Source organism: Lethenteron reissneri, chromosome 30 (assembly GCF_015708825.2).
Source record: "Lethenteron reissneri isolate LAM-NWPU_2019-01 chromosome 30, ASM1570882v1, whole genome shotgun sequence".
NCBI lineage: Eukaryota > Metazoa > Chordata > Hyperoartia > Petromyzontiformes > Petromyzontidae > Lethenteron > Lethenteron reissneri.
The window spans coordinates 6026638-6052019 of NC_083808.1; the positions used below are offsets into that span (position 1 = coordinate 6026638).

The following is a 25382-nucleotide window of genomic DNA, read 5'->3' on the forward strand; positions in this document are numbered from 1 at the left end:
TGGGCTGGCGAAGAATCAGGATGCCAAGCGACCGGTTCACGTACTGGGAAACGAACCCATCTCGGCGGGCACATAACGCAGAGCGCGTCCCATCACCGCCCCACCACTCCCCACCAGAAAGAGATTCCGAAGGAGGCATGTGCAGCCTCACTCCTAGGCAAGCATCCGGCACGGAGCAAATAGCACGGGCGGCAGCGCTGAACACAAAAAAACACCAGCGGCTTCACGTGGAAGCCGCTCACATTACAGGCGCACGCACGAATAGTCTTTTCCTCGGAGCAGCAAAAAAGCAGCGCCCTTAAAAAGAGGACGCTTGTAACAGCATCGCACTGTACGCCCGGCACATCATTCTGCACCCCCGAGCTCTCAAGCCGCTCACGACAAGAGCGTGGTACCCGCCAGGCTTGGGAGGCAAAGCGGGGGGAGGTATCGGCATCTTTAGAGCAAGCGCGCAGCGAGCGAGACAAGCCAGCATGGGCGGCATTACGCTCGTCGTGCGAATCGCAAGCCGCCGACGATGATCGCACTTTGTGCATCGACACTTCAGCAATTCCATGAACGCGTAGAAATAGCTGGCGACACACAATGTGCGTGATCGCTAGATTTGCTGTCCGTGCATGTGTGTGCAGTAAGGTCTGCGTGTGCATTACAAACACACACACACACGCATTGGCTCCGTCTTTGGCCTCTCCTAATAAAATACTAAATCTGCCCACCGTCTCTGTATCTTGCGACGTAGACACATGTGGACGCTGTATAAATTCAAAATGTGTTTTATTGTACGTCCAGTGCTGTATAGTGTGGTAGTTCAGTGCAGTATGTAATAATTACTTGGGAGAAAAAGACAGAAAAGGGATGTAGTGCTGGCCAGACAACACCTTCCTTTCCCATTCTGGCCTTAAATTGCTAACTTATGCTATACATCCCTTTAGTCTATAACGACTAAATGGAGATCTTTGTCTTTGTATACATACAGCAGCATATGTGAGTGGTCCCCAGTGATGTTCAATGTATGATAATTAGTTTTTTACCCTTCTATGTGGCAACAAAACTGACACCTTTTTTTACAAGGAGTCATGTTTACATAGACCACAATACCTGCAGTCATAATGCAAACAAAAAACATAACTCTAATAATGTGCACTGTCCTTGAAGTTGATTGGTCCACACCCGAGACAGCTTTCCTTAGAGCCTAGTCTCACATGGGTTGGACCAGATGACGCCAAAAGGCTCCTTGTAAAAAAGGTGTCAGTTTTGTTGCCAGATAGAAGGGTAAAAAACCAATTATCATATTTTTACTGACAAATGAGGTTCCAGTGATGTTCAATGTAGTTTACCACCTCTGGCAAGAGGGCATCTAAAGGGGAGTGGCAAATCCTTGCGGTAGGCTGAAAACCATCTTGTGTGTGTGCATCATTTATTTGATGTTGCACCTCCCGGCGTTGGGCGTGACTGATGGACTTCCTGTGCAAGATCATGACCGACATCAGTGGTGCTGACAACTGTGTTATATGATCCCAGGGTAGACTTGTTATTGCGTCTCAAATTTGAAAAAAAAGGAAAAGAAATGCAGTAGAGCTGCACTCGATGATATTAAATGCGAACCGCGTACAGCCATCGGAAGGCCTCCCTCTGCACCATGTCGGCCATGGGATTTGTTCGAACATACTTCACCGATGTTAGACAATGACTGGGAATCGCACTCAGGTTGGCGGATGGTTTGTGTGCACAAATCTTGCACTCGATTTGTATATTGCGCTTCTGTTGCATCCGTAGCATCACACTGTTATCATGGCACGTGCGGCTACGCAGGGCTATGGAAATGCATTAGGGCATGATTCACGTGGTCCTCATGCACAGGACTGTGTCGTGGCAGTTTTAGGAAAACGGCTGAAAATGGTGAAAAACTGCCTTCTTGTTGACAGCTAAATTAGGTTCAATTTTGTACACCACAGGAAATACCGCACACACACACACACAAGTAATAACATCAGTAGACGGATTATTAAAGACAAGCCACAGTGCTATTGTGGCCATGCAACCGAAACGAAGGAACGTAGAGTAAACCACTGCGGTCTGCTCTCCTTCAACGGGGGAGGAACAGCAAAAACTACACGAACTCTCTCCTGAAGCCATCTCGTGGTGGCCAGCAGAGCTCCCCATTGGCATTTAGCTCCAGAAGATATTGCCATTTGCTCGAATAGTGTGGACGGACTGGCTGCACAGGTGTGCAGCATTATAATACGTATTCTTCCCAAATGAATTAAAATCCCAGGTCACAATAAGTATCCTTGCCAGGTGAATGGAACCCCCCAGATTTAAGCGTTTCGCACTAACCTCTACCCAAACTGTGGTGACGAATTTTAGATGGCAAAAACACAAATCACACATTTGTATACAAATCCTGCATCTTGGTTCTTCTCAAAATAGACCCCCACAATGCAACACCCTAAGTTATTAATAAAATACTTTCACTTTTCAAGCCATTTCCAGAATAAAATCACATAGAAGATTTGAAATAACGTATATATTTTGTAAGCATATTTTTTCGTAATATCCTTTATATATCATGGGATCTCCTTTGCCAGTATCAAAATATGATAATAGGGTTTTCCCCTTTTTTCTGGCAACAAAAACAGGTGTCAAGATGTTAAAACACCAAACTGAAACCTTTTACAAGGAATCATGTCTGCATTAACCACAATGCTTGTGGTGAGAATGCAAAAAAAAACTATTTTCATATTTTGGTACTGGCAAAGGAGATCCCATGATGTAGATGCTCACCCCGAGCTCTCATTACTCTGATAGTGCATTGTCTTTGGTCCTCTGGTCTAACACCGTTTAAGACGAGGCTCAAAAGAAAGCTGTCTTTGGTGTGGACCAATCAGTTTCAAGAACAATGCATATATTATCAGAGTATGCTTTTTGTTTGCATTCTGACCACAAGTATTGTGGTTAATGCAGACATGATTCCTTGTAAAAGGTTTCAGTTTGGTGTTTTAACATCTTAACACCTGTTTTTGTTGCCAGAAAAAAAGGGGAAAAACCTATTATCATCCTTTATAAATATATATTTTTAATATCTTGCCAGTAAAAGTGTATGAATATTAAAATGGTAAAACACACTTCGTCCGATGCTGCCCAAATGAATGGGGATCCCAGCATCTGTGACAACCCTTACACGTTATAATATTGTTCATATACATTTTTCTTACGGTCATCAACAGAGAAATAAGTGTGTGGGTAATTTAAAAGCAATTTGTGTCCAAAAGGACTCGGGATTCGTAACCTTACATGCCAAGAAACAACATTGAAAAACAGCTCTGTTACGATTCATCATCACACCCCGGTCTGTTGAAGTGGAGAAATTGTAAGTTAAGAAGGATGCAAGTCAGATGTGAAGCGGTGGTAATTACTTTCGGCACTGTAAGTAATGCAGAACTGCCACGGAACTCGAATTGTAAATGTTGTGGGGTGTATTCTCCAACGCACCGTTGTGCTGAAATAGTAACCAATTGGTACGTTTTGTTTACGTGACAAACCTTATTAATTGGCTGTGTCGGGTGGTGGCGGGTTTAACAACACATTTCTATTTAAGCGATCTAACCCACAACACAACCCTTTTATTATGGATAACGCATTGCCAATGTTATTTTTCTCTCTCTCTCACACCGTTCTAAAGATATTTATTTACTTATTCATTCGGCTATTTTAAAACGGGACAGCTTTTACTGTGAAGCACACGCTTGTGTGTTTTTTTTTCTTTCCCGGGAGCGAGTTGCCGCTGTATTCGTGCGGCACAAAGGGCTGACGCTCATGTGACCGGACAGGCGTCTCCATGGCAAAATACGACTGCGAATGCTTTATACGTCGAGAGAAGCCTTAAAAAACAACTTTGTGTTAAATTTTCGGCAAAATAAACGCTGACAAAACAGAATTGGAACACGAGGGATGGCCGCGTCCGTCATAGCACCGTGGAGCTAGAGATGCTATTTTATTTTCGCGAATGGGCAATGCGTTCAGGAGCTAAACGCCAATGTCGAGGTAACAGCAGCCACGATAACGCTGCAGGAGACTTCGTGTAGTTTTGCCATTCCTCCTCCGTTGAAAGAGGGCAGGCTATGGCGGTTTGGGTTGCGTGGACGGCAGACGGTAGCCCACCCGCCACGTGTTCCCGTGTCATCCTTAAACACAACGAAGAGCGTCATCTAGGCGAAATGCACTCCGTTAATTCGAGTCTAAAGATCAAGAGCCGAGTTGGGATCTGAAGTAGCAAAGGGACGCAGATGAGAGATGGAGAGAAACGAGGAGAGAGCACGAGAAGAGACGGAGATTACAGAATGGGGTAAAGATGATCAAGCCAGTAAGGGGTCGGGCACAAGCGAGGTGTGCACCTTCCTACAAGACAGTCGGCGGAGCCTGCGAGAGGGACCCAATACGTTTGAGTGGTGGTCACCCCTTGCATGATTAGAATCGGCCAATGTTCAAACGCGTACAGGCGGTGTCTTCAAGTGTCTCATTTGTAGGCGAATAAAGGCAATAAACGTGTGACCTTTTTTCCCCTATACTGTATCTTTAAAGCAAAGCACTGTCTTACAAGCATGATGCATTACACGGTATGCACACATTGGACATCTGTGGCTTTGTGAATTCATTCGGACGAGTGTTGAAAGTGTACTTATTTGAAATGTTTGGTGCCACCCAATAGATAATTATTTCTGTGTGTACTGTGTATACTTCATATATACACACAAAGACACTTCCAAGGCTGAAACTTTACTTTCACGCACATGTATTATTTATGAAAATAATCCACTGCAACATCATGAAATATGTATTTTGAATTACCATGCAAAGCGTCCCAATATTTAACGGGGCTCTTATGGCCAATTCGTATGTTCGTCAAAGGAATTTTACATCACATTGGATTCGCTTCACGAGGGCAAACGATTCTTCGCGACGACTCAGCAGCGGTTTGATGACATCGTCGGCGTGCACGCGGCGCCAACAATTCCACGTGGCAGGAGCGCTGCTACCGATGCCTCGAGAGTAACGTACACCGTAACCCGCGTGACGCACCGCGCACGCAATTTGACGTACGCCTCGTCGATTCAAGCAAAAAATGATGCATCGCTTGCCCGCATCGCACATTCGGGGGTCAAACAAAAAAATGGGGGAGGACGGAGGTGCGGGGCAGGGCGGACGTGCTCTTAAAACTAAATTTTATTAAAATGTGGCGCGGTTAAATTCAGCGAAGATCTGATTTGAAACTGACGTGAAGCGAAGCGCTGTCGGCGCTTGTCCGCCCGCATGCGCGCCAGCGGCGAGCGCTGGGAACCCTGGCTTGGGATGTCATCGTCGTGAATTTGAGGGTGCACCGTAGTACTCTTAGGATTTTTTTCGGTAAAGTCACGTAGGTAAAAATAAATAATAAAAATAATAGAAATAATAATAATAGAAATAAAATAATAAATCATGACGTTTCGGAGGCAACACAAGCTTCCTTAGTCAGGTGTAAAAAAGGCACAGCAAAATAACTGTAGTGGGATTTTTATTTAAAGCTTTCGTGACTGCAGGGATTCAGACGCTGTCTTTCCGACAGCCCTGTTCTTCACCTGAGGACGGCTGCTTGCGTTGTGGCCGAAACGTCGTGAGAATTGTATTTTATTATGTTTTATTTTTATTATTTTATTATTTCCCTTCTGCGTGACTTTACCGAAAGAACCAAGAAGATGAACTGTAGTGGGAGTTATTTGTGATGGGGCATTAATATGTAGAGGAGTAAAATGGGGACGTGACGTCAGGTGTACCGTTCAGTGCGATGACGTCACGTCTCCTAGGGTATTTAAGGGATACCCCGTGACGTAAGCGGGGTCACTGTGGGAACGGGTAAATTAGGGGAAGAGGAGGGGGGAGGAGCCAAGGGGGACGGGTGCAGGATGAGGGGGGGGGAGCCAGGCAGGTGAAGGTACACCGTAGGGCGAGCGGCACTTCGGCAACGTCCACGTCAACGTCCTATAAACGGAGCGTAACGATGAACGATCAAAATGTCACTGCGTGTAATAATATCTCAAATTCCTCAGTCCATCGATGCTCTATGCACAGCATCAATTGCTTTAGGGTCGCGAATCCTAAAGCAGCTGTCTCTGCAATGCGCGTGAGGGCGCGCGCGTGTGCTTAACATCTCGTCAAAACTTTGGCACAGTCCTTGTTAAGCTGAGGTCGCTGAATTGAACACATCAATAATAATAAGCGAGCGTGAAGGTAAGTGAATAATAACTCATAAACACATAAATCCTCGTCTATTAATGCTATGTACAGCATATTATTATAGTTTTATTCAATTCAGTGACCTCAGTGACCTCATATTCAACATGCAAAGACAAAGATCCCCCGTATAGCCTTAACAGACTATCGGGGCAAGTGCTGTTAGCGAGCACCTATGAAGGCCGGCACGGCACACGAGGGGGTGAGTGGCTAGCACCACGCTAGCCTTTGTCTCCATAGTGGCGATGATCACACACTGCACCAGGTACTAATTTGAGGCTGAGTCGACCTAGAGGAGGCCCAGGACCATTTCTGATATTCTTCACCGATATTGGCCGTAAGCGGGACTCAAACTCGGGACGCCGGGTTCGTAGCGCAGTGCGTTAACCACTACACCACCGCTCCCCACACTCACACGCATTGCAAAGACAGTTGTTTTAGGTTTCACTCCCGTAAAGCAATCCCTGACATAACTGTGCCATGGCATAGGAAATAACGCCCAGCGTGCTGGATGGTTGTAAGCTTTTTTTCTCAAACAGTATCTCACCACCGTTCACATATTGCACTAAACTATTTAGTTTGATGTTCCATTTCCTGGTAATTTGTATCTTAAATGAAGCAACTGCACATAAATGCCAGTCAAATATATATTTTTCCCCATTAATATACATTTTTATTTTATATTACAAATATACATACGGTTTTACAGATGTCCTTATCGAGGTTCACTGATGAAAGCATTGTGGCCGTGTGTTCCTTCTGAGACGTATATTTTTAGGCCTCTTTACATATATCCTGCCACAGCAGGGGTGAACGCAAACACCTGCAAGCAAAGAGTGGATTTGTCATCAACTGTCGATCCACCTCAGGGCTTTGCTGCGCGCAGATATTCACGCATGAAGTCTTGCGCAGCGTGTTCTCTAGAAATCAGTCCTTTGTGAGCATCTCGGGCGAATAGCACTGGAAAGTGGAAAAATAACCCTCCCACTCCAAGAAAAGCGTCTATTTATCAGTGCTGGACATTTGGAAGGAGAATATTTATGTGACATTATTTCCTCCATCCCCTTTAACCTTTGTAAGTAATTATTTTCTTCGGCTATCGTCCAAGTGAAATGGGTTTTGGACAATTTCATGGAAAGTGCCCAATTTAAAAATGGGTTCTTTGGAAACGGTGATGCATTATGCTGTGGCGCAGTGGAAGGGTAATGAACTTACATTGGGAGAAAAAAATGATGCAAAGCTATCTGTTAAAATAGATTTTTAATTTAACCCAGGCGGATTAATGTTGTGGTATGAGGCAGGGCACTCAACAAAATGTGGTCGCTGATGCGGAGATTTATTACACAATCGAAATTAGCAAGCAAACAATCTGCTGGCTCCACCCAACTTTGTGTTGCGTGTTTGTGTTAAAGGGGTCTCTTTCAAAGTGTCCTAACGCTTTAAACTTAAGAACGTGTACACAAAATGCCACAATGTAATTTGTTTTCCAAGCACTGTAATGGAATGCCAAAACTGCATTTGCCGATTTGGAAAAGCAATCTGACAGAATTCCAGACAAGGAAGGCAGTTTATATGACCTGGCGGGACAATAGAAACAACTACTTAATGCAATTCCACTTATTAAAGATGGGCATTTAATCATAACAATGCTACATTATTGCAACTGCCTCATGGTATTAAATTATCCTGTTTAAGAACTAGAGACCTAAACACAGCAGAGAGAACTATGCTATCTAAATTTATTTCTGTGCAGACCTCACCATCAATTAAAAGAAGTTGGTCTTATTATTGTAATTCATAACATTGATGCTGCCATGGTGTGATGGTTCTAGCGCAATTCAGACCTTGCCGGTTCTTGCAATCCTCCTCCCAGACTGGCAATTGAAACAATGGTGCAAGTTAATTAAATCACTTGGCTTCTGTCCACCAAGCAGTACATATGGGCGCAACCACAGTTAGTCGATCAGTAGGTCACGTGTGCTGAGGTCAAATTGTGGGAACTCCTACTTTGTCCAAGACGTCTGCCCAGTTTTGGAAGAGTAGACCAAAACATTTCCTTTACCGGGGCTCTCCAGAAGCTTTCTCTTACAGAGGCCCTTTTGCCAGCAGTAGCGTGAGTGAGTAATTACACGGCTGTGCCTTGAACTTTACTTATATTTAGATTCAAATTAATACCATTACATAGAGGCCCAGCTTTGTTGCATTCTAAATATGTTTCTTGATTAAAGGTCGGTAAATTTTCCGCTAGACTGGCACTCAATTTGCAATGGGGGGTGGGGGGGAAATCACCTACAAAACAATTCAAAGAGTAACGTGGGTTTTTTGTTCATGCGTCACAAATTGTATTGGTCAACAGCACCCTCCCCCCCCACTGCCCTCCCACTGGAATGGAGCCTCAGGTTGAGAAACGTTGCGCAGGTAAGCGAGCTGAACGTTTGAGCAATACGGCTGCCTGTGTGACTCTGTACCGAGCAAGCAGGGATCTTCAGCCACATCTGTCACGATTGAACCATTTATGTAAAACATCCCCGGCAGCAGGCCCTGATGGGCAATTCCTACAACCGGGGTTCCCTTAAGGACACATCTCCCAAGCACCCCAATTTGCGATTTCACATCTCAAAATCCATTGGAAGAAAAATCGGCGATTGGTTTGGCACTATATTCACAATGCACCGCATCACTGGACTTATTTGGGGGCATCTGTTATATCAACCTTCAATGGGCGTCCCATTTTCCTGTCATTTCTCTCGTGTTTAGGAAGCCCACAGACTAAACACCGCTTGATTCATGCCAAGAAAATGGAGCGTGTGGTAGCAGGAGATCAACATTAATTTGGCTTCATTGATCGAATAGAAGAAATGTAATTTTGCGATTGCCTTGGACTATTTGTTCAAATGAAAAATGCAGTGGTCACTAAAACGTTTAAGTTAATCTGCAAAAACACTCAGAGCACAGCACTCTTGTTAATAAGTAATTAATTTATGGGGTAAAAAGTACATTTCTTTCCATTGGGAAAGTTTCCCTACGAGTTGATTGTTAACTCGTTAGGGCTATTAAAACGAGTGAAACTTTACTATGATATAACGTGGAAAATAATACATCGTGGAAAAATAATGCCACGGCTTATGTAGGTCATCATTTTAATAATATTGATGATGACTTAATGATAATGATCGTAAAGCACCTAATAGAGTGGAAGTTATGTGTAATAATATTAAAACTGAATTAACCAAAAATGCAGCAATATGTATATGTGTGGAGTAATGCTAACTCATTTACATAATTTACATTTATTCAATTGGCGTTTAGGGTGAAGGGTGAAAATAATTCTCAAACAGTATTTATGTTAAATAAATTAGAGACGGCATAACTAAAATTAAAAGGTGAGTACGATGACAATGAATGTGGCCTATGGGGTAGCTGCCAGTAGCATAAGATCAGGTAGTGCGCTATTGTTTATTCGTGGCAATGACATTAAAACTAATTATTCATCACTTCAGGCTAATTTTTTACCTCGGTGAACACAATGTCTGAGCGTGGCAGCCAGCAATAACAACAGCAAAATAAACATTAGCGACAACCGGTTTGGGAATAGCCTCAACATAATAAGTAACATTGAGCTTAATTAATAAGCTTTTTATCAACAGCACAACTCATAATTCAGTTTCAAACAAATTTACACTTTCACCCACCAGCCTACCACTTATTGTTTTATTCATAAGGAGTGGCCAGAACATGTACTGTATTCTCCGAATAAAAACAGTGTTGCATCAGGGGATTATTGTGTCCGTCCGTCGTGTATGGAGGGGCTGGGTGGGGAGGGAGGGGCTGGGTGGGGAGGGGAGGGTGGGGAGGGGCTGGGTGGGGAGGGTGGGGCTGAGTGGCGGGTGGGAGGGGTGGGGCTGGGTGGGGAGGGGCTGGTCACCCCGTGGTGCCCTTATAAAACTCAACGTTTAACCTACTCACGCCGGCTTGTGCCCGCCCTCACAGTCGGGCATATTTGCGGAATACACCACACCGCCGTTGACCCTGGCCATTGACCGAGCAAACCAACGTTCCTACCAGCTCCCTCCGCAGGACAATGTGTTGTATTTATTACGCGAAGCTGCTGTGTAGCTCCCTCGCAGCAAATGTTTATGCTGTCGCCACGGACGCCCGCAAACACTGAGTGGGAGGCGAAGTTCAACAGGCTGCCTTGGTGGGAAGGTCCCGTTAAAAGGTCAGCTCGCAGCTTTCATACCGCGATGCATTCCGTCCCCTCCCTCCCCTAGGAAATTACCAATCGGGTGTAGAAAAAGGTCAAAGGCAAGAACCAATGATGCCGGGATATGAAGACAAGCACGCAGGCCACTTTACACGTTGAATGGCAATGTTAAAATCAGACAATGTCAACGAGAGGTGACCCATACAACGCATGGCAAGCCATTGCAAGGCGTCTCTGCATGGTTTCTCACTGAGGTGTTTGTTTCTACAGGGACACAAAGTTAATACATATGGGCCATTAAAAACAATGTCACTTACATCCATACCACCTTAGGGGCCTGACCTCATCAGCTTTTATGATGTTAGTTTACCTCTGGGTAGGTCTCGGTTTGGAGACCTTTAAGGAACATTTATTGACGTGGGATGTGGTATTGGTGGCTCAGTTGGGAGCACCTTTCCTTCCTTGAAACCCAGGTTACACAACAATTATTATTGTAAGATACGACCCTACATAATTATAATGATGTCCAGCTCTTTGTTAATCCGCTGCTGGATGAAGGCCTTCCCACGCCGTGTTCGTCAATGGGGCAGTTTTGACCATACTTCACCCAGGCTGGTCAGTGCAGGTTGGTGCAGGGGGGTGGGCCCAGGACTCTTTTAGATATCACTTGCCACTGATGTTAGCCGTGGTCAGGAATAAAATTCAGTTTTCTAGGTTCATATATAGAATATAAATACATTTCACATTCTGTCTTGAACCAATCTTTGGCAGGAGAAAGTACTGATTTGTCTTAAGTGCAGCTTCAGGATTAGGGTTACAAATAGTGTTGAAAAGAATGTGGATGTACTGTAGGTGTGCAGGGTGAAAAGGGCAAACACAGTTTATCTATCACCACGGTGATTTCAATGCGTCTCTAGAACTGGCCTGATTTTTGTGTATTTTTGGGAACCAATCACCCAACACATTCTGGCGGTACTGAGTATGTTTCCGCCCTAAGATATGTTTGTGCTTCAAACGTTTCCTGGCAATGTCTGATTGCGCGTCCGAATAATGAGAAAGTAATTGGGCATAATGATTGTAATCAGGTGCATGGCAAGAGTGAATTAAGCGGAAAATCAGTACAGTGGTGTTTACTTATATAAGCGAGGACGTATTTTACCAACAAGGGGGTAATTTTTATATCAAATTAATTGGTTGTCCTCATTAAGGACATGACTATAGAGTATAATATCAGCGCAGAAATTGTCTATGTATGTTGAACTTCTTTCACACCGTACGTAGCCAACCGTGCTAATCGGAGGTGCGGGGGAAGGACAACAAACGAAACACAAAAAGCAACAGACTTTTGAAATAAATGCCATGTGAAATACCAAAAAAATATAAGATTTTGACCAAGCAGCACCATGGCTATGTAGAACACGCTGTTTGAAATTAAAGGCGACATCCATGCCGTATTGGCTAAAAATATTTCAAACGAGATGAACATTTTATTAGTGATTTTTTTTTCACCCCCCCACCCCCCGCTGCAGTCGTCTGAGCTTTATTTATTCGTGACGCGAGCCATTAATTTCACAGCAATTTTATGAACACCACTGAACATCGGCACATGAAGCTGCATCCACTGCCAAATGTGATTAAAAAGCCCTCGATATATCAGACAGTAGACACACCAGCACACCGTGAGAGCCCAGCCACCACAAAGCTGAGTAGAATTTCTGGAAATTAATTTCACTATTTTGTTATTTCGCAAAGCTTTTTCAAATGTTGCACTATGAAAAATGTTACACTGCCACAATCGGTTTACATTGAGCTTGCAAACGAGCAATTTCCACCTCACAGAAATGCCTTAGAATGATTTATGTTTTGCACAACCATCTCAGATTTAATACCGTTTTTGTTGCTGTTTTTAAATAAATTCGCGAGGGTATGGAGTCAAATCGCCAAGCGCACTGGTCTAAAACACCGGGGGCATTCCTCCGAACGTAACCTTCAAGGCGAAGCCTCTTCCCCCTGAACGGCCATTTTGCTGACACTGCTGGCCACTGTTGCTCGGGCAACGCGTGCACATACTCCCTAGAAATATAGTTCTTCTTTAATATGCAACATTCAGAAATTATAATGCCATCTCAAAGCATGAAGAGGGCCGTGCAGTGAAATTGAATTACAGCCCCTAATGCTGTTACAGCAATATTGTTCTAAATTAGAGACGTAATACGATTATTCCACTGCCAAGCAGAACATTCTAGTGTAACGCTCACAATTGACACCGCTCAAAGAGAGAGAGGGGGGGGGGGGACAAAACAAAAACATTATTGGATTATTTTGAACGAGAAGCATAGATTCAGGATGATGATTATAGTATGAGATTATTCATCCGCGAGATTTATGCCACAGCTTGAGCAGAAAAACACCGGATCAAGTACTGACGAGCATCTTCTTGGTTCTTTCAGTAAAGTCACGTAAAAGGGAAATAATAAAAAAATAAAAATAAAACATAATTTCAAATAATTCTCATGACGTTTCGGCCACAACGCAAGCAGCCGTCCTCAGGTGAAGAACAGGTCTGTCATTCAGACGCTGTCTTTCCGACAGACCTGTTCGTCACCTGAGGACGGCTGCTTGCGTTGTGGCCGAAACGTCGTGAGAATTGTATTTTATTTTTATTATTTTATTATTTCCCTTCAACATGACTTTACCGAAAGAACCAAGAAGATGAATCCCTGCAGTCACGAAAGCTTTAAATCGAAATCTATACTGACGAGCAGTCTCAACCAGGTATAAACACAGGACTGAGCCCCTTCTGTTGCCTACGATATGAGGTGGTGGTTCTTCCCCTGGCAGTGTTTATGGCACTGGTGTGTTAAGACACCAATTACACAGGTGTTTGAAGACACCTGCCACCTTGTGCTTGCTATTCACCAAACAATTAATAGAAATCAACGTGTTATTGAGAGACTACATTGTACAAGCTGCCACAAACTATAAATCACATTTTTTTTATTGTTCTGAAAATGCCCATAAGCCAACACATTGGCTAATTTATGTTTGACTTAAGACACTGCTATTTAATGATTAACAAAGGTAAATTACTTGAAATATGCCTGCTGGCAATTCAGTTGCCAAAACATTACCTCGTATTTTACCTCACATGTAATTTGAAAAAAAAAGGATTAAATTCAGAAACGTTAAACGGTATTAGACAGTAACTACTTTAACAGCAATAAAACAAACACATTCCTGCGGAGGGAGCTGGTAGGAACGTTGGGTTGCTCGGTCAATGGCCAGGGTCAATGGCCAGGGTCAACGGCGGCGTGGTGTATTCCGCAAATATGCCCGACTGTGAGGGCGGGCACAAGCCGGTGTGAGTAGGTTAAACGTTGAGTTTTATAAGGGCACCACGGGGTGACCAGCCCCTCCCCACCCAGCCCCACCCCTCCCACCACCCACCCACCCAGCCCCTCCCCATCCTCCCCACCCAGCCCCTCCCCACCCAGCGCACCCTTCCTACCCCCCACCCAGCCCCACCCTCCCCACCCAGCCCCTCCCCACCCTCCCACCCAGCCCCTCCCCACCCTCCCCACCCAGCCCCTCCCACCCTCCCCTCCCCGCCCAGCCCCACCCTCCCCACCCAGCTCCTCCCCACCCTCCCCTCAATGATCAATATGTAATTGATTTATGATAATCACAGGAACAATTTGTGGCCTGAATATAACAAACCGTGCTCGGCGAGGATTACTTTAATTCGACTGCCCGCCCGGCGTCCCAAGCAGTCATCAGCTGAGCCTGATGCGACAAGAGTCTGAGTTGTAGACATTTCAACGTGGTACAGAGTTCAAGCTGATGCTGGATAAATTGCAGAAAGCAGATTCTACTCGACATTGACCACGGGATGCTCGTCGCACACATGTGCTATGCACCACATTCAAATCAGGTAATTTAAAACCGCAGCACGTAGGTGAAACTGTTTTGCTTGATTGAACACATCAATATAGGTTGACATACTGTGCTGATAACACTGAGGTAAAATGTGAGATTTTTGAATAAATTAAGTGCCAGACTTGGCCTTGATTTATTGATTGCAAATCGTTTAGCCAAAGAAATCGACTGCAATGTAATACAATTTAAAACGAGGCACATTTAACATCGAATTCATTTAGTTTATAAATACTGAGAAAAGGGAAGGAATAATACATTGCTTATTTTGCTTGAAAGTTTATTTTACATTTTTTTGTATCATATTTCAAATAATGATGGTGATTTTCTAAAATTGTCTTGACCATGCTGCTAACGTGGCCTTGCAATCGATCTCCTGGCGTGGCAGCTGAAACAAGTTTGGAAGAGTAGACCAAAACGTCCTTTCTGCAGGGATCTCTAGAGCTTTCTATATCAAAGGCCCTCCCGACAGCAGTGGCGCCAGCGAGTAAATGCAGGGCTGCACCTTTACCACCTTTGTACTACGCTTCTTTAACAACATCATATTCATTTAGTTGCTGAGTACAAAAAGAGGAATGCAATAGCACATCATTTATAACGCTTGCTCGGTGTTTCATTGGCAAGTAATACATCAAATAACTACGGCAGTTTGTCTCTCTCTCTCTGATCCATCTGTGTCTTAGAGAATGAGCACCGTTGCCCACCTTCTGCGAGCTTTCCAGAATGCTCAGCGGCGCCTCCTGGCAGGATCTTGCTGATGTACGCGCCGATCTCCCCGTCTCTTCCCGGAACCTCTTTCCCACCAACGACTCGGACGCCAAGTCCGTTCCCTGCACGCAGAGCAGCTTGCTTCCTTAGCAAGACAGCCAAACCTCCAGCAGGTGATGCATGCTGATGACAGATGAGTAATTATCTCTCTCTCTCTCTTGAGTTTTCATGCATAAAACACATTGCACCTGGCAGGTCAACAATCTCACAGCCAGGTGTCCTGCAATGAATTTCTTAAGGCAGTGCATTTTTATTCTTGCATCATCAAAGCTAACATTGAAGAAGGCGTACATTTGAGCGTATCTACAAAGTATTGTCTGCGTGACAGCTTGAAACCAGGCTTAGTTGCTAGAGGGCAGACTGTACAGCTGTATAGCTTTTTTTTTGTAAAATGTATGTATTATGCAGTCAAATATGCCACGTCTAATATTCTCATAGCAGATCTTCCTGCACTGCATTCAGCCGTGCATTACAATTCATTCACTCATTTATGGCGGGGAGGGGGGGGGCCCCAAAAAAGGTGTTATTTGCTAATTTTGCAAAAGTAATTACCAGCAGACGGATCTTCATTCGAGTTAATGGGTGGATGCAGTATGGGACAATAATTGCGTGGTGCCAAGCAAAATAGAGCGTGGAGTACATGGCAATGACTTCTCGAGCAGCACCACAGCTGCCAGTGCCCATTTACTGCCATCCCATAAGCTGTGCTACAAAAATGGGATTTGTTCTGCTGCCTCTTTCTGCTTGGGTATATAAATCTGGCCCCGGAGTGTTTAAACAACAACAAAACAAGAGCAAAAATCTATAATTATATGCATCTGATCACCATTATAGCATATTCTGCATTATGTATTTAAGACAATGTTTGGCTGGCAAACTTTGATCAACAACCTCTGAATTTCAAAATGAAGAAGCAGCACACATACAGATCAAACAGGTACAGGTAGAACGCAGCTATTAAGGCCAGCAGAGCATATGGCACATGGTGGAGTAATATGGTAAGGACCATGCCTGGCTGTCTTTGTCACCGTTGAAAGTTGATGTTGATACACCCATACCAAATATTATTTTTGAAGTGCCATCAACCGCGGACAAAGGGTGTTTGTGCACAACTGTGCTGGCAGTGGCGCACAAGCACGAGTAACACAACAAAAACCACAACAAACTCAACGCACTCGTCAAATAACGTTGCCTTGAAAAGAAACTATGGACACAAGGCTACGTTTTGGGCTATGGCCCTTCTTCACAGCACATAGGGTGGCCAGTGCTGTGAAAAAGATCCATTGGGTCATTGCTCACAATCTCGCATATTATGTTTTCTATTTAAGGCAGTGTTATTGATGAATGTGTTGAGTTTTTGTTAATTTAACATTATAGACTGTTCGGGCGAGGGCTGTAAGGGAATACCTATTAATTCCAGTGCGATGCACATGCAGGTTATTTGGCCAGCACCATAACTTGCCGTCTTTTGACTTCCAACTGCTGACATTTGCGCACCATCCCGGGTGCTCATTCATAGCTCAAGTGACTTAGCAGAGGCCCATGACAGTTTGAGGTGCCACATTTCACCGATTTTTATTCACTGCAGGGAATCAAATCCAGGTCACCAGGGACATAATCACTGCACCAACGCTCGCTACCATGCGCCAAACTGTGGGCTCGTCACCGCTATTTAGAACAACAAAAATAAACAATCTCTCCCCGCCACAAAGTTGCCGAGCGAAAAATCATTCCAGTCTATTGATGATCGAGGGGTGGCAATGTTTGCAGCATCGGCTCGTCAGTGGAGGAACGACAGCTGGTCCGAAATGCAGAATTCCCAGGGTCCGCCTCCGGGTCATGGCTAGGAGCAGGACGAGAGCTATAGCCGGGCCCACCTGACATGCTGTGGTCCTTGGCGTCTTGTTGAAGCTGCACTCTGGCGTGCGGGAAATCGTAGCTCTGCGGGGGGTCGCTGATCTGACAAGGCACATCGTTCAGCGCGGCGCGACCGCAGGCAACGGTGGGTTATAGCGTGCGTGCGTGCGGTGACAACGCCGCTACAGAAACGTCCAAGAAAGCAAGGGAGATCCAATGCGCCTAACGTGATTCACGTTGCAAGAGTTATAATTATAATAATTATTCAAATGGAGAATGCGCATTTCATCCTAGGATCCCAATGCGCAATGCACGGAAAGCAGGAAACAAAAACAGAACCAGGACAACCGACCAAACTAAAGAAGGAAGGCCGGTTTAAAGAGATGGGTTTTCAAAGGAGACTTAAATATATCTACCGACTCTGATTTCCTGATTTCAAGTTGCAAGGCGTCCCGCAGCTTTGGGTGCCACGCTAACAAAAGCCTGATCGCCAAAAGAGCGCAACCTAGATGGCATTAATAAACAAACATGTTTTACGCACATGTTATATAATGCACGTGTCTTCTTGGTTCTTTCTGTAAAGTCACGTAGAAGGGAAGTAATAAAATAATAAAACGTTTCGGCCACAACACAAGCAGCCGTCCTCAGGTGAAGACCAGGTCTGTCGAGGCGACAGCGTCTGATCTGACAAGGCACATCGTTTCATTTAGACGCTGTCGCCTCGACAGACCTTGTCTTCACCTGAGGACGGCTGCTTGCGTTGTGGCCGAAACGTCGTGAGAATTATATTTTATGTTTTATTTTTATTATTTTATTACTTCCCTTCTACGTGACTTCACCGAAAGAACCAAGAAGATGAATCCCTGCAGTCACGAAAGCTTTAAATCGAAATTTAATGCACGTGTGTTACATAATACATGTGCGTGTGGGTTATATGTAGGGCCCAAATGTTTCACGTGATAATTGTGACCATTTACAGAGCATTTTTAGTAAACTGTACTGCTGGGTGGATGAATGCCTCCCGATGCCACGCAGCTCATTGGAGGTCATGTGAATATACTTCACTACGCAGGCCAGCGCACATTGAAGGGAGGGGGAACTGATAGGATTCAGTTTCAGTTTCATTTATTAGGAATAACCCTGTGAGCCATGCAGCTCTTGACACGGGTGCAACCGAGGATTGGTTCAGATATCAGCTGTGGCCAGGAATCAAATTAAAATTGTTGGGTTCATACCACAGCGCAAACCATTTATACATTTTAGCTTCTGTGTGTATATACATATATATTTGCCTTGCAAGACCATAAGGGATGGAGATGGCTTAGGGATGGCTTTATCCAGCAGGTGATAAATCATGGCTGATGATGATTTATATACACGTGTGCATATTTAGCCAGGGAGCACAATTGACGTGCAAACATCAACTAAAATGTCGTTTCTAAAGTAATTTTTTTTTTAAATTATTTTACCAGGTCACGCCCACTGGGCTATATAGCTCTTTTTTCAGAAGCGACCTGGCCACAAATGAGTGCTGAACGAATTGGCTTATCATGTGGAATTGTACAGCAGCCAAATACTCTAAACGCATATTTCTAAATGTGGTGGGAAAAACTGGAGGACCCGGAGAAAAATCCACGCGACCGCGAGGAGAACATGCAAAATCCAAATATACAGCAGCAGGCGTCATTGTCAGGATCGAACCCACGACCTCCTGCACACCAGGCGAGGTAGATAACATCTCGCCACCATGACCATTGTAGCCAATGCGCAAAAGCCAATACATATAGGATATTGGCAATGTAGCTGCCTTGAAATTGGACCAGTTATAAGGATGAATGGCCATATTACAATTATGTTGCCTGTACCACACACGCCTTGTTGCCCTTTGAGGAGCATCACCCCTCTCCCACCAAAGTTTAAAGCTTCTCATTTTCACTGCAAATCTATTGGTGGGCTTTATCAGTCTCATGACATTTCACGAAAGTGAAAACAGCTCAGGTGCCCCCTTCGTATAGGGGTGCACATGCTCATCAAGCCCTAACTTTAACCTGGTTTTACCCATCGCACTGACCATGTAGGCTCAATATAGGTCCAATATTGATGTAGTGTGAGATTGTGGTGACAAAGCTGCTGTACACTGTGTACGCAGAGGTGGTCAATTTCAATGAGAATTGATCTTCATTGTTGATGAAATTCAAATTACATTCCCAATAGATTTTTATGGCAGAATTTTTTTTTTCTTCCTGCGATCGACTTTCGCTTGGCGACTCTTCTGGGCTCAGTGCTGATTTCGGAGCTTATTCTCTGAGGAGTTATCACCAGCGCCAGTCTGCAGCCCACACGAGACTTCCTCCTAAGCAGAGTTAGTTACTGTGGCATTAAAGGGATCACGGCATCGGTAGGCACATGAGGTCTGCTGGGCCAACGCGAAGCGCACACCAGACACCGCGCGCGTGCTCTACACAAACGCTCGCTGTACTCACCTGCAAGGGGTGGTATCCTCCATGCTTGCTTTTGGAGTGATCTTCATGGAACGAGTCACGAGGCTTATCGAACCAGTTGGTGTCTTCACGCCTCAAGTGGTATGCTTTAAAAAGTCAAAACGGAGCTCTGGGGTAAGTGGGGACGGGGGGCACGGTCCTCGGTAATGGAGCCGCGTCGCGCGAGCACACGCAAAACGGACACCTCCAATCTGGGGAGGGCGCGCATGCAGATCCGTGGCGTGATTGGTTCATGCAAAAATCCATGGCGGGGTAAAAAAAATGTGCACGTATATATATAAAAGAGCATGCAAAAGAATAGAGAGTAACAAAAAGAAAGTGGTGTGAAGACATATTTTCAAGTATATTTTTTTTAAATACAACAGAGAAAAAAAATAAAAATCTGCAGCATGAATGATCGCGTTTTTTTCTTCAGCAATTCTTGCATTTCATATGAGGTAGCTTGTGCTTTGTTTTCAAATCGAATGAAAGTTTGTCCAAAGTAATTTCGCTGTAGTCATGCGCAACTAAACGTTGCACACACGCCGATCCGCAGATTTGTTGAGGAGGCGCATGCAGTCCAGCAGCAAAACAGGAAGAAGAAAAAAGGAAAAAAGAAGCAAAACACAGAGAAAGTAAAAAAAAAAGCACATCCAGGGTGGCATTTGAAGCAGTCGCTGACCCATCCGCGTGCATCCGTGCCCTCGGGCGGCAGAGCCGTGTCTGGCGCGGCACACATTCCCCCCGCTCAGTTACCTTCGCTGTCCGACATGGCGTGCTGCAGGTCGTCCAGGATGTACGCCACGTCGCGGTCGTAGCTACGCCGGTGCAGCTCCTTGATGTGCTGCTGCACTTCGGGCAGCGAGTGGCTTGAGCCAAACTGCTCACGCGTGTCGGCTGAGATGGGCGGCAGGGGCCCCGCGGCCGCCCGCGCCATGCCCATGGGCTGGCCCACGGGACTCAGAGGGCTCTCTTCCTCCGAGTTCTGGGCTACGATGGGGATCCTCCCCTTGCTTTGGCTGATGATGAGATTGGGTGGCTTGCACCTCAGTTTCACCCCGGCGGCTCCCGGCACGTACGAGCTCATGTCCAGCGAGTCGCCATCTTTGGCCCCCGTCGTCGCCGCCGCCGCGGCCTGCAGCTCGTGCTTAGTCATGGTCAGGTCGAGCCCGTGAACCGACGATGGCCGGGAGCGGGTCAGCTCGATGCCGTACACGGACGAGGGCCGAGAACCGGCGCCTTCCATCCTGTAAATGGACGATGGCCTCGATTTACTGCAGTCGAGCCCGTAGACGGACGTCGGCCTGGATCTGCTGCTGTCCATACCGTACACAGACGAGGGTCTCGACCTGCTGTCCTCCAGGCCGTATGCAGACGTGGGCCTTGAGCGGGTGCTCTCCATGCTGTAGACTGAAGCGGGCCGAGATCTTGTGACGTCCAGACCATAAACGGACGACGGTCGCGATCGGTTGCTTTCGAGGCTGTACACCGACCTTGGCCGAGAGCGAGTGCCGGTGCTGCTCAATAAGTCAAGCTCGTTCGTGTGTCCCCTCGTCGTGAGCACCGAGAGCTTCTGCTGCTCCTGGATATTCTTCCTGAGGCCGTACGTGATGTCTCCCTGCAGCTTCTTGGCTCGCATCACAACGGTGGATGCCGCCTCCGTGGCCGGAGTCGTGGTTAAATAGGAGGGAAATTCAGACTCGACGTCTTTGGCTTCCTCAATTGGAGAGAACTTGGAGACCCTATGCTCGACGCCCAGCTTTCTGGATTTCAGCTGCTTGTTCGAAACAACGGCCGGCATCAGCTGCTTCGCAGCTTCCTTTTCCAATGTGATCCTGCCGATGCTGTAGCGATCTGACTTCGAGGGGTGCCTGTATTTCACGTCGCCATGGTAGAGCGTGGCGGTTCCTAAGTGATCCAAAGGGTCAGACCCCCTCTGAAACTCCTGCTTAATCTGCTGCTTCAACAGCTTGAGCTCGTAGGGATCTTTCATCGACTCGTCGTCGATTTTCCTGTGCATGTGTGACCTCGGCGTGCTCGACGTGCTTATGTAGTCGCTGATGTCCGACATCCTCTTTGGGTCCCTGGAGTGATGGTAGCGACGCTCCACTCTGTGCGTGCCCCCCAAGCTGAACGTGCCCCCGATGGCCGCGCCTTTCGTGAGCTCGTTAATGTCGTCGATCATCACGTAGTTGCGCGCCGCCTGGTGCTCGAGATCTGCGTAGAATGACTCAGCGGAAATGCTCGACATGGGGCTGCTGGCCATGCTTCCCCTCTCCTCCAGCGCCAGCCGAAGGTCAAGGTTGTCGTACATCTCGACCGCCGACGTGGGCGACATTAGCAGAGGGTGGCTCTGCTGCAGCAACTCGTAGTTGGCCTTCAGCTTGGGGTCCAAGTTGATCAGCTGGGAATGCCGGGGCTTCTGCGCGAAGTGCGGCTGGTGGTGCGGGTGCATCGTGTGGCCCTGCGCATAGTAGGACGTGCCCGGCGTGGCTTGATACCCAGGCTGAGGACCCGTGGCCATCTGGAAGCTCGTCGTGTGGTAGGGAGCGTGATGGCTTCCCAATGTCGGGTAGGTGGTGGTCAGGTAATCTGCCTGGTGGCTGGGCATCGGCTGGAAACTTGTGGCCTGATAACCAGCTAGGTGGCCGCCCAAGGTAGGGAAAGGGGTGGTCTGATAGCCCGACTGGTGCATCGGCAGGGTTTGGAAGCTGGTGGTCTGATACCCGGCCTGCGTTGTGGAAATGGTCTGGTGGCTCGTCGTCTGGTACGCGGGGCGGTGCGCTTCCAACGTGCTGTAGCCTGCGGCCTGTGACCGATAGGGGACCGGCTGAGTCTGATAAAGCGGCTGCGGCTGGTAGGGCGCCTGCTGCAGGTACGAATTACTCGGCTGCGTGGTGGCGCCGGGGGTGTGCGAGAACTCGATGTTGAGCGAGTGGCGTGCGTTCGGAGCCAGGTACTGGGCGTACTGGTGCTGCGGCGCCGTCCTTGGCCGCTCGCCCTGGCGGCCGCCCTCCGCCACGGTGCCACGGATGTTGCTGACCTCGCTGTCGGACATGTAGTCGCGGTCCTCGGCGACGCCCCGCAGGTAGGCCCTCTCCCTCTTCTCGCGCTCCTTCAGCAGGGCGTCCTTCCGCCGGTTGATGCCCATCTCCAGGTAGCGAAGCTTGGCGTCGATCTCCTTCTCCTCCTCGTCCAGCTCCGCCTGCCTCTTGCGCAGCTTTGACGACTCCTTCTCCACAATCTCGAGCTCGCGGTCGATGTCCTGGATGAGCTTGGCACGGGCCATGGTGCTCGTGCGCCCGATTCGCTTGCGCGGGATGGACGCGACGAACGAGAGCGAGTTTGCGGAGCTGGGTGCCGGCGCGTCCTCCGGAGGGGGGTTGGGCAGCGTCCGCTTGACTTTCTTGCTCTGAGCCAGGGCCGCCGCTGCCGCCGCCGCCGTCGATTGCTGCGTGGGTTTGATCTGGAATGAAAGGGGGCGTTCGTTCACAAGAGCACGGCGTGCGACGTGAGGGCACAATTAATACTGCACACCGCTCCACGATTCCTCTCGCCGGAAACGGTTCAACGGCTAACGAGGGGCGGGTTCGGTGGCACATGACGATAATCCAGCTCTATGGAGATGCGGTCGGGGAATCGTGTTCTGATCATGTGCGCAATATGCCCGATTTGGAACAGCGTGTTATCAAATGCAGGAGGCAGCGGAGCAAATACGTTGCCGACCTATTTGAGCGCTGCCAAATTTATTTATTTGTTTTTCTCCTTCCTGTGCACGCATGCGTTCCTTCAAAGTATTTCAGTTTCACACCACACACCTCGTTAAATTGGGTCACATCCCACAGAGCAGCCTCACGATAAAATATTGATGCTCAGTGAAGTTTCCCTGGATAATTATAACTGTTATACCTACATTAATTGTGAAAATCCGAAGTGGTGTGGAATTATCTCACTGGCCATTCAATACCTCCAGAATTCCCTGTCATTACCCTGATGTAGCCATTGCCTACTCCAACTATAAACTGTTGCTCAATATGCCCGGTAGATTTCAATGACACGCAGCAATGCACATTTAAAATTGACATTGTAAGAATTATTTTGCACCACGTATCGCCATTAACTTGTGGCTGAGCCAATTTCTTCCAACAGCAATCACCATTAAACTAACATGTGCACCGTGATTAATTTATTTTCAATGCATAGAGTAAATGAACCATAAAATTAACCAACTTCCTATAGTTTAAAAAATAAGACCAACACATTCCCCAATGTTATATTATTGTCGATAGCAAAACATGCACACTCTCATTGCATTTGTTATTGGTAACTGAGAGCAAAGTGAAAAAGTGGTGAAAAATAAACACGTCTTTCTTCCTGTGTATTAAATGGAAATTATTAATTATCGCGCTAACTGCAAAACCGTTGAACATTCTGCCAGCTACCTGTCGGCACCATGCAGTTGTAATCTCGGATATTTTACTGTAATTGTTTTTTTTGAAGGCAAAACATGAAATCATTTAGACTCCAGGTCACGATCACCATTGATTTTCCGAGAAAACAAATATATTCTAAACCAATCGATATCCTGTCTGCATTCGATCAGTGCTTATTAAGCCCTTTTTAATTTACAGGTGCTACAAACCGACCTTGCTGCCATTGAGCACGTACACGCTAGTTGATTAAATGAAATTCATGTGAGTTAGTGCACTTCAATGCTTCATCGTCGTCTTCATTAGATGTGTTATGTTATTTTCACAGCATCATGGAACACAGTTTTAAACCTGACAATATATTTTAAAACCTGGTCTCTCACCATAAAATGTGTTTTTAGTGATTAAGAAAAGGTATACAATTATGAATCTCACATAGAGAGTAAATCTTCTCTTTAAGGTGGAGTTCAATGGTATAAGCCCGCAGCAGATGATCATCAGCCATTGTGATCATCTGATCCGACCATTTACTGCAAGATCCGACCATGTCTGTCCAGTGTTCGCCGAGCTGCATTGGCTTATGGTTGCCGAACAAATAGATGATAAGGTTGAATTCGTTACACATAAAGTGCTTGCCACAAATGAACCACAATACCTTGTTGATCTCATCAATGAGCATACACCATCATGCGAACTCCGGCCATCCTTGCAGCGTCTTTTGGCTGGCCCTCGAACAAAAATGGCCACTGCATCGTGTGCATTCAGATGAGCTGCGACCATCTAGAACGCTCTTCCTTCCGATATTAGGTAGCCACTGGAGCTATGCACTTTTTAATCATCTAGATTGAAAACTCATTTCTTTAGAACTGCTTTTTGTGTTTAATTTGTTGTCCTTCTCCCGCACATCCGATTAGCACAGTTGGCTATGTACGGTGCGAAAGAAGTTCAACGTACATACACACATGATCTATCCACTGCTAAATGAAGACCTCCCCAATCTGTCATCATCCCCCATAATCGCGCGATGTAACAATCCGTTTAGTTTCTGCACACGCACAAGCTGATGTCAGCACTCTAATGTGCTATGAAGAAGGGCCATTGCTCAAAATGTTGCCGATTTTATAGAAATATTTATTTTCAGGCCGCAGTGTTATTGAGTTCATTGGGATATGGTAATTTTTCGTGCAGCAATTGATGGCAAACCAATATTCACCTTTCAAGCAGCTGCACCGTGGCTAACTCCGCCACTAAACGGGCCTTCCAGATCAGTGCCTGTCCGCTTCGATATGTGCGCCAGTTACTGCACCCACCCCGCGCTTACATCCACCAACATAATTTCACTCTGACTTAATTACATCTACAACACAATTTGGGTTTGGATGCATCCAGTTAACTTTTAGCGAGATCCTGATGGATGGGCGACATCTGATCATGGTCAATTAT

General features: G+C 46.2%; 1 protein-coding gene across 5 annotated transcripts in view; it reads right to left on the bottom strand.

The window, feature by feature from the left end:
* The window catches only part of LOC133349454 (protein piccolo-like), a 194983-nt gene that overhangs the window by 69471 nt on the left and 100130 nt on the right, over positions 1 to 25382 (bottom strand). For all 5 annotated transcript variants that reach the window (XM_061562919.1, XM_061562922.1, XM_061562918.1 and 2 more), the window contains exons 7-10: positions 20266 to 22975; positions 19513 to 19616; positions 17050 to 17131; positions 15109 to 15234 (exon numbers count right to left, since the gene is read on the bottom strand). In XM_061562919.1, coding sequence (XP_061418903.1) covers positions 15109 to 15234; positions 17050 to 17131; positions 19513 to 19616; positions 20266 to 22975 — 3022 coding nt within the window. The remainder of the gene's footprint in view (positions 1 to 15108; positions 15235 to 17049; positions 17132 to 19512; positions 19617 to 20265; positions 22976 to 25382) is intronic.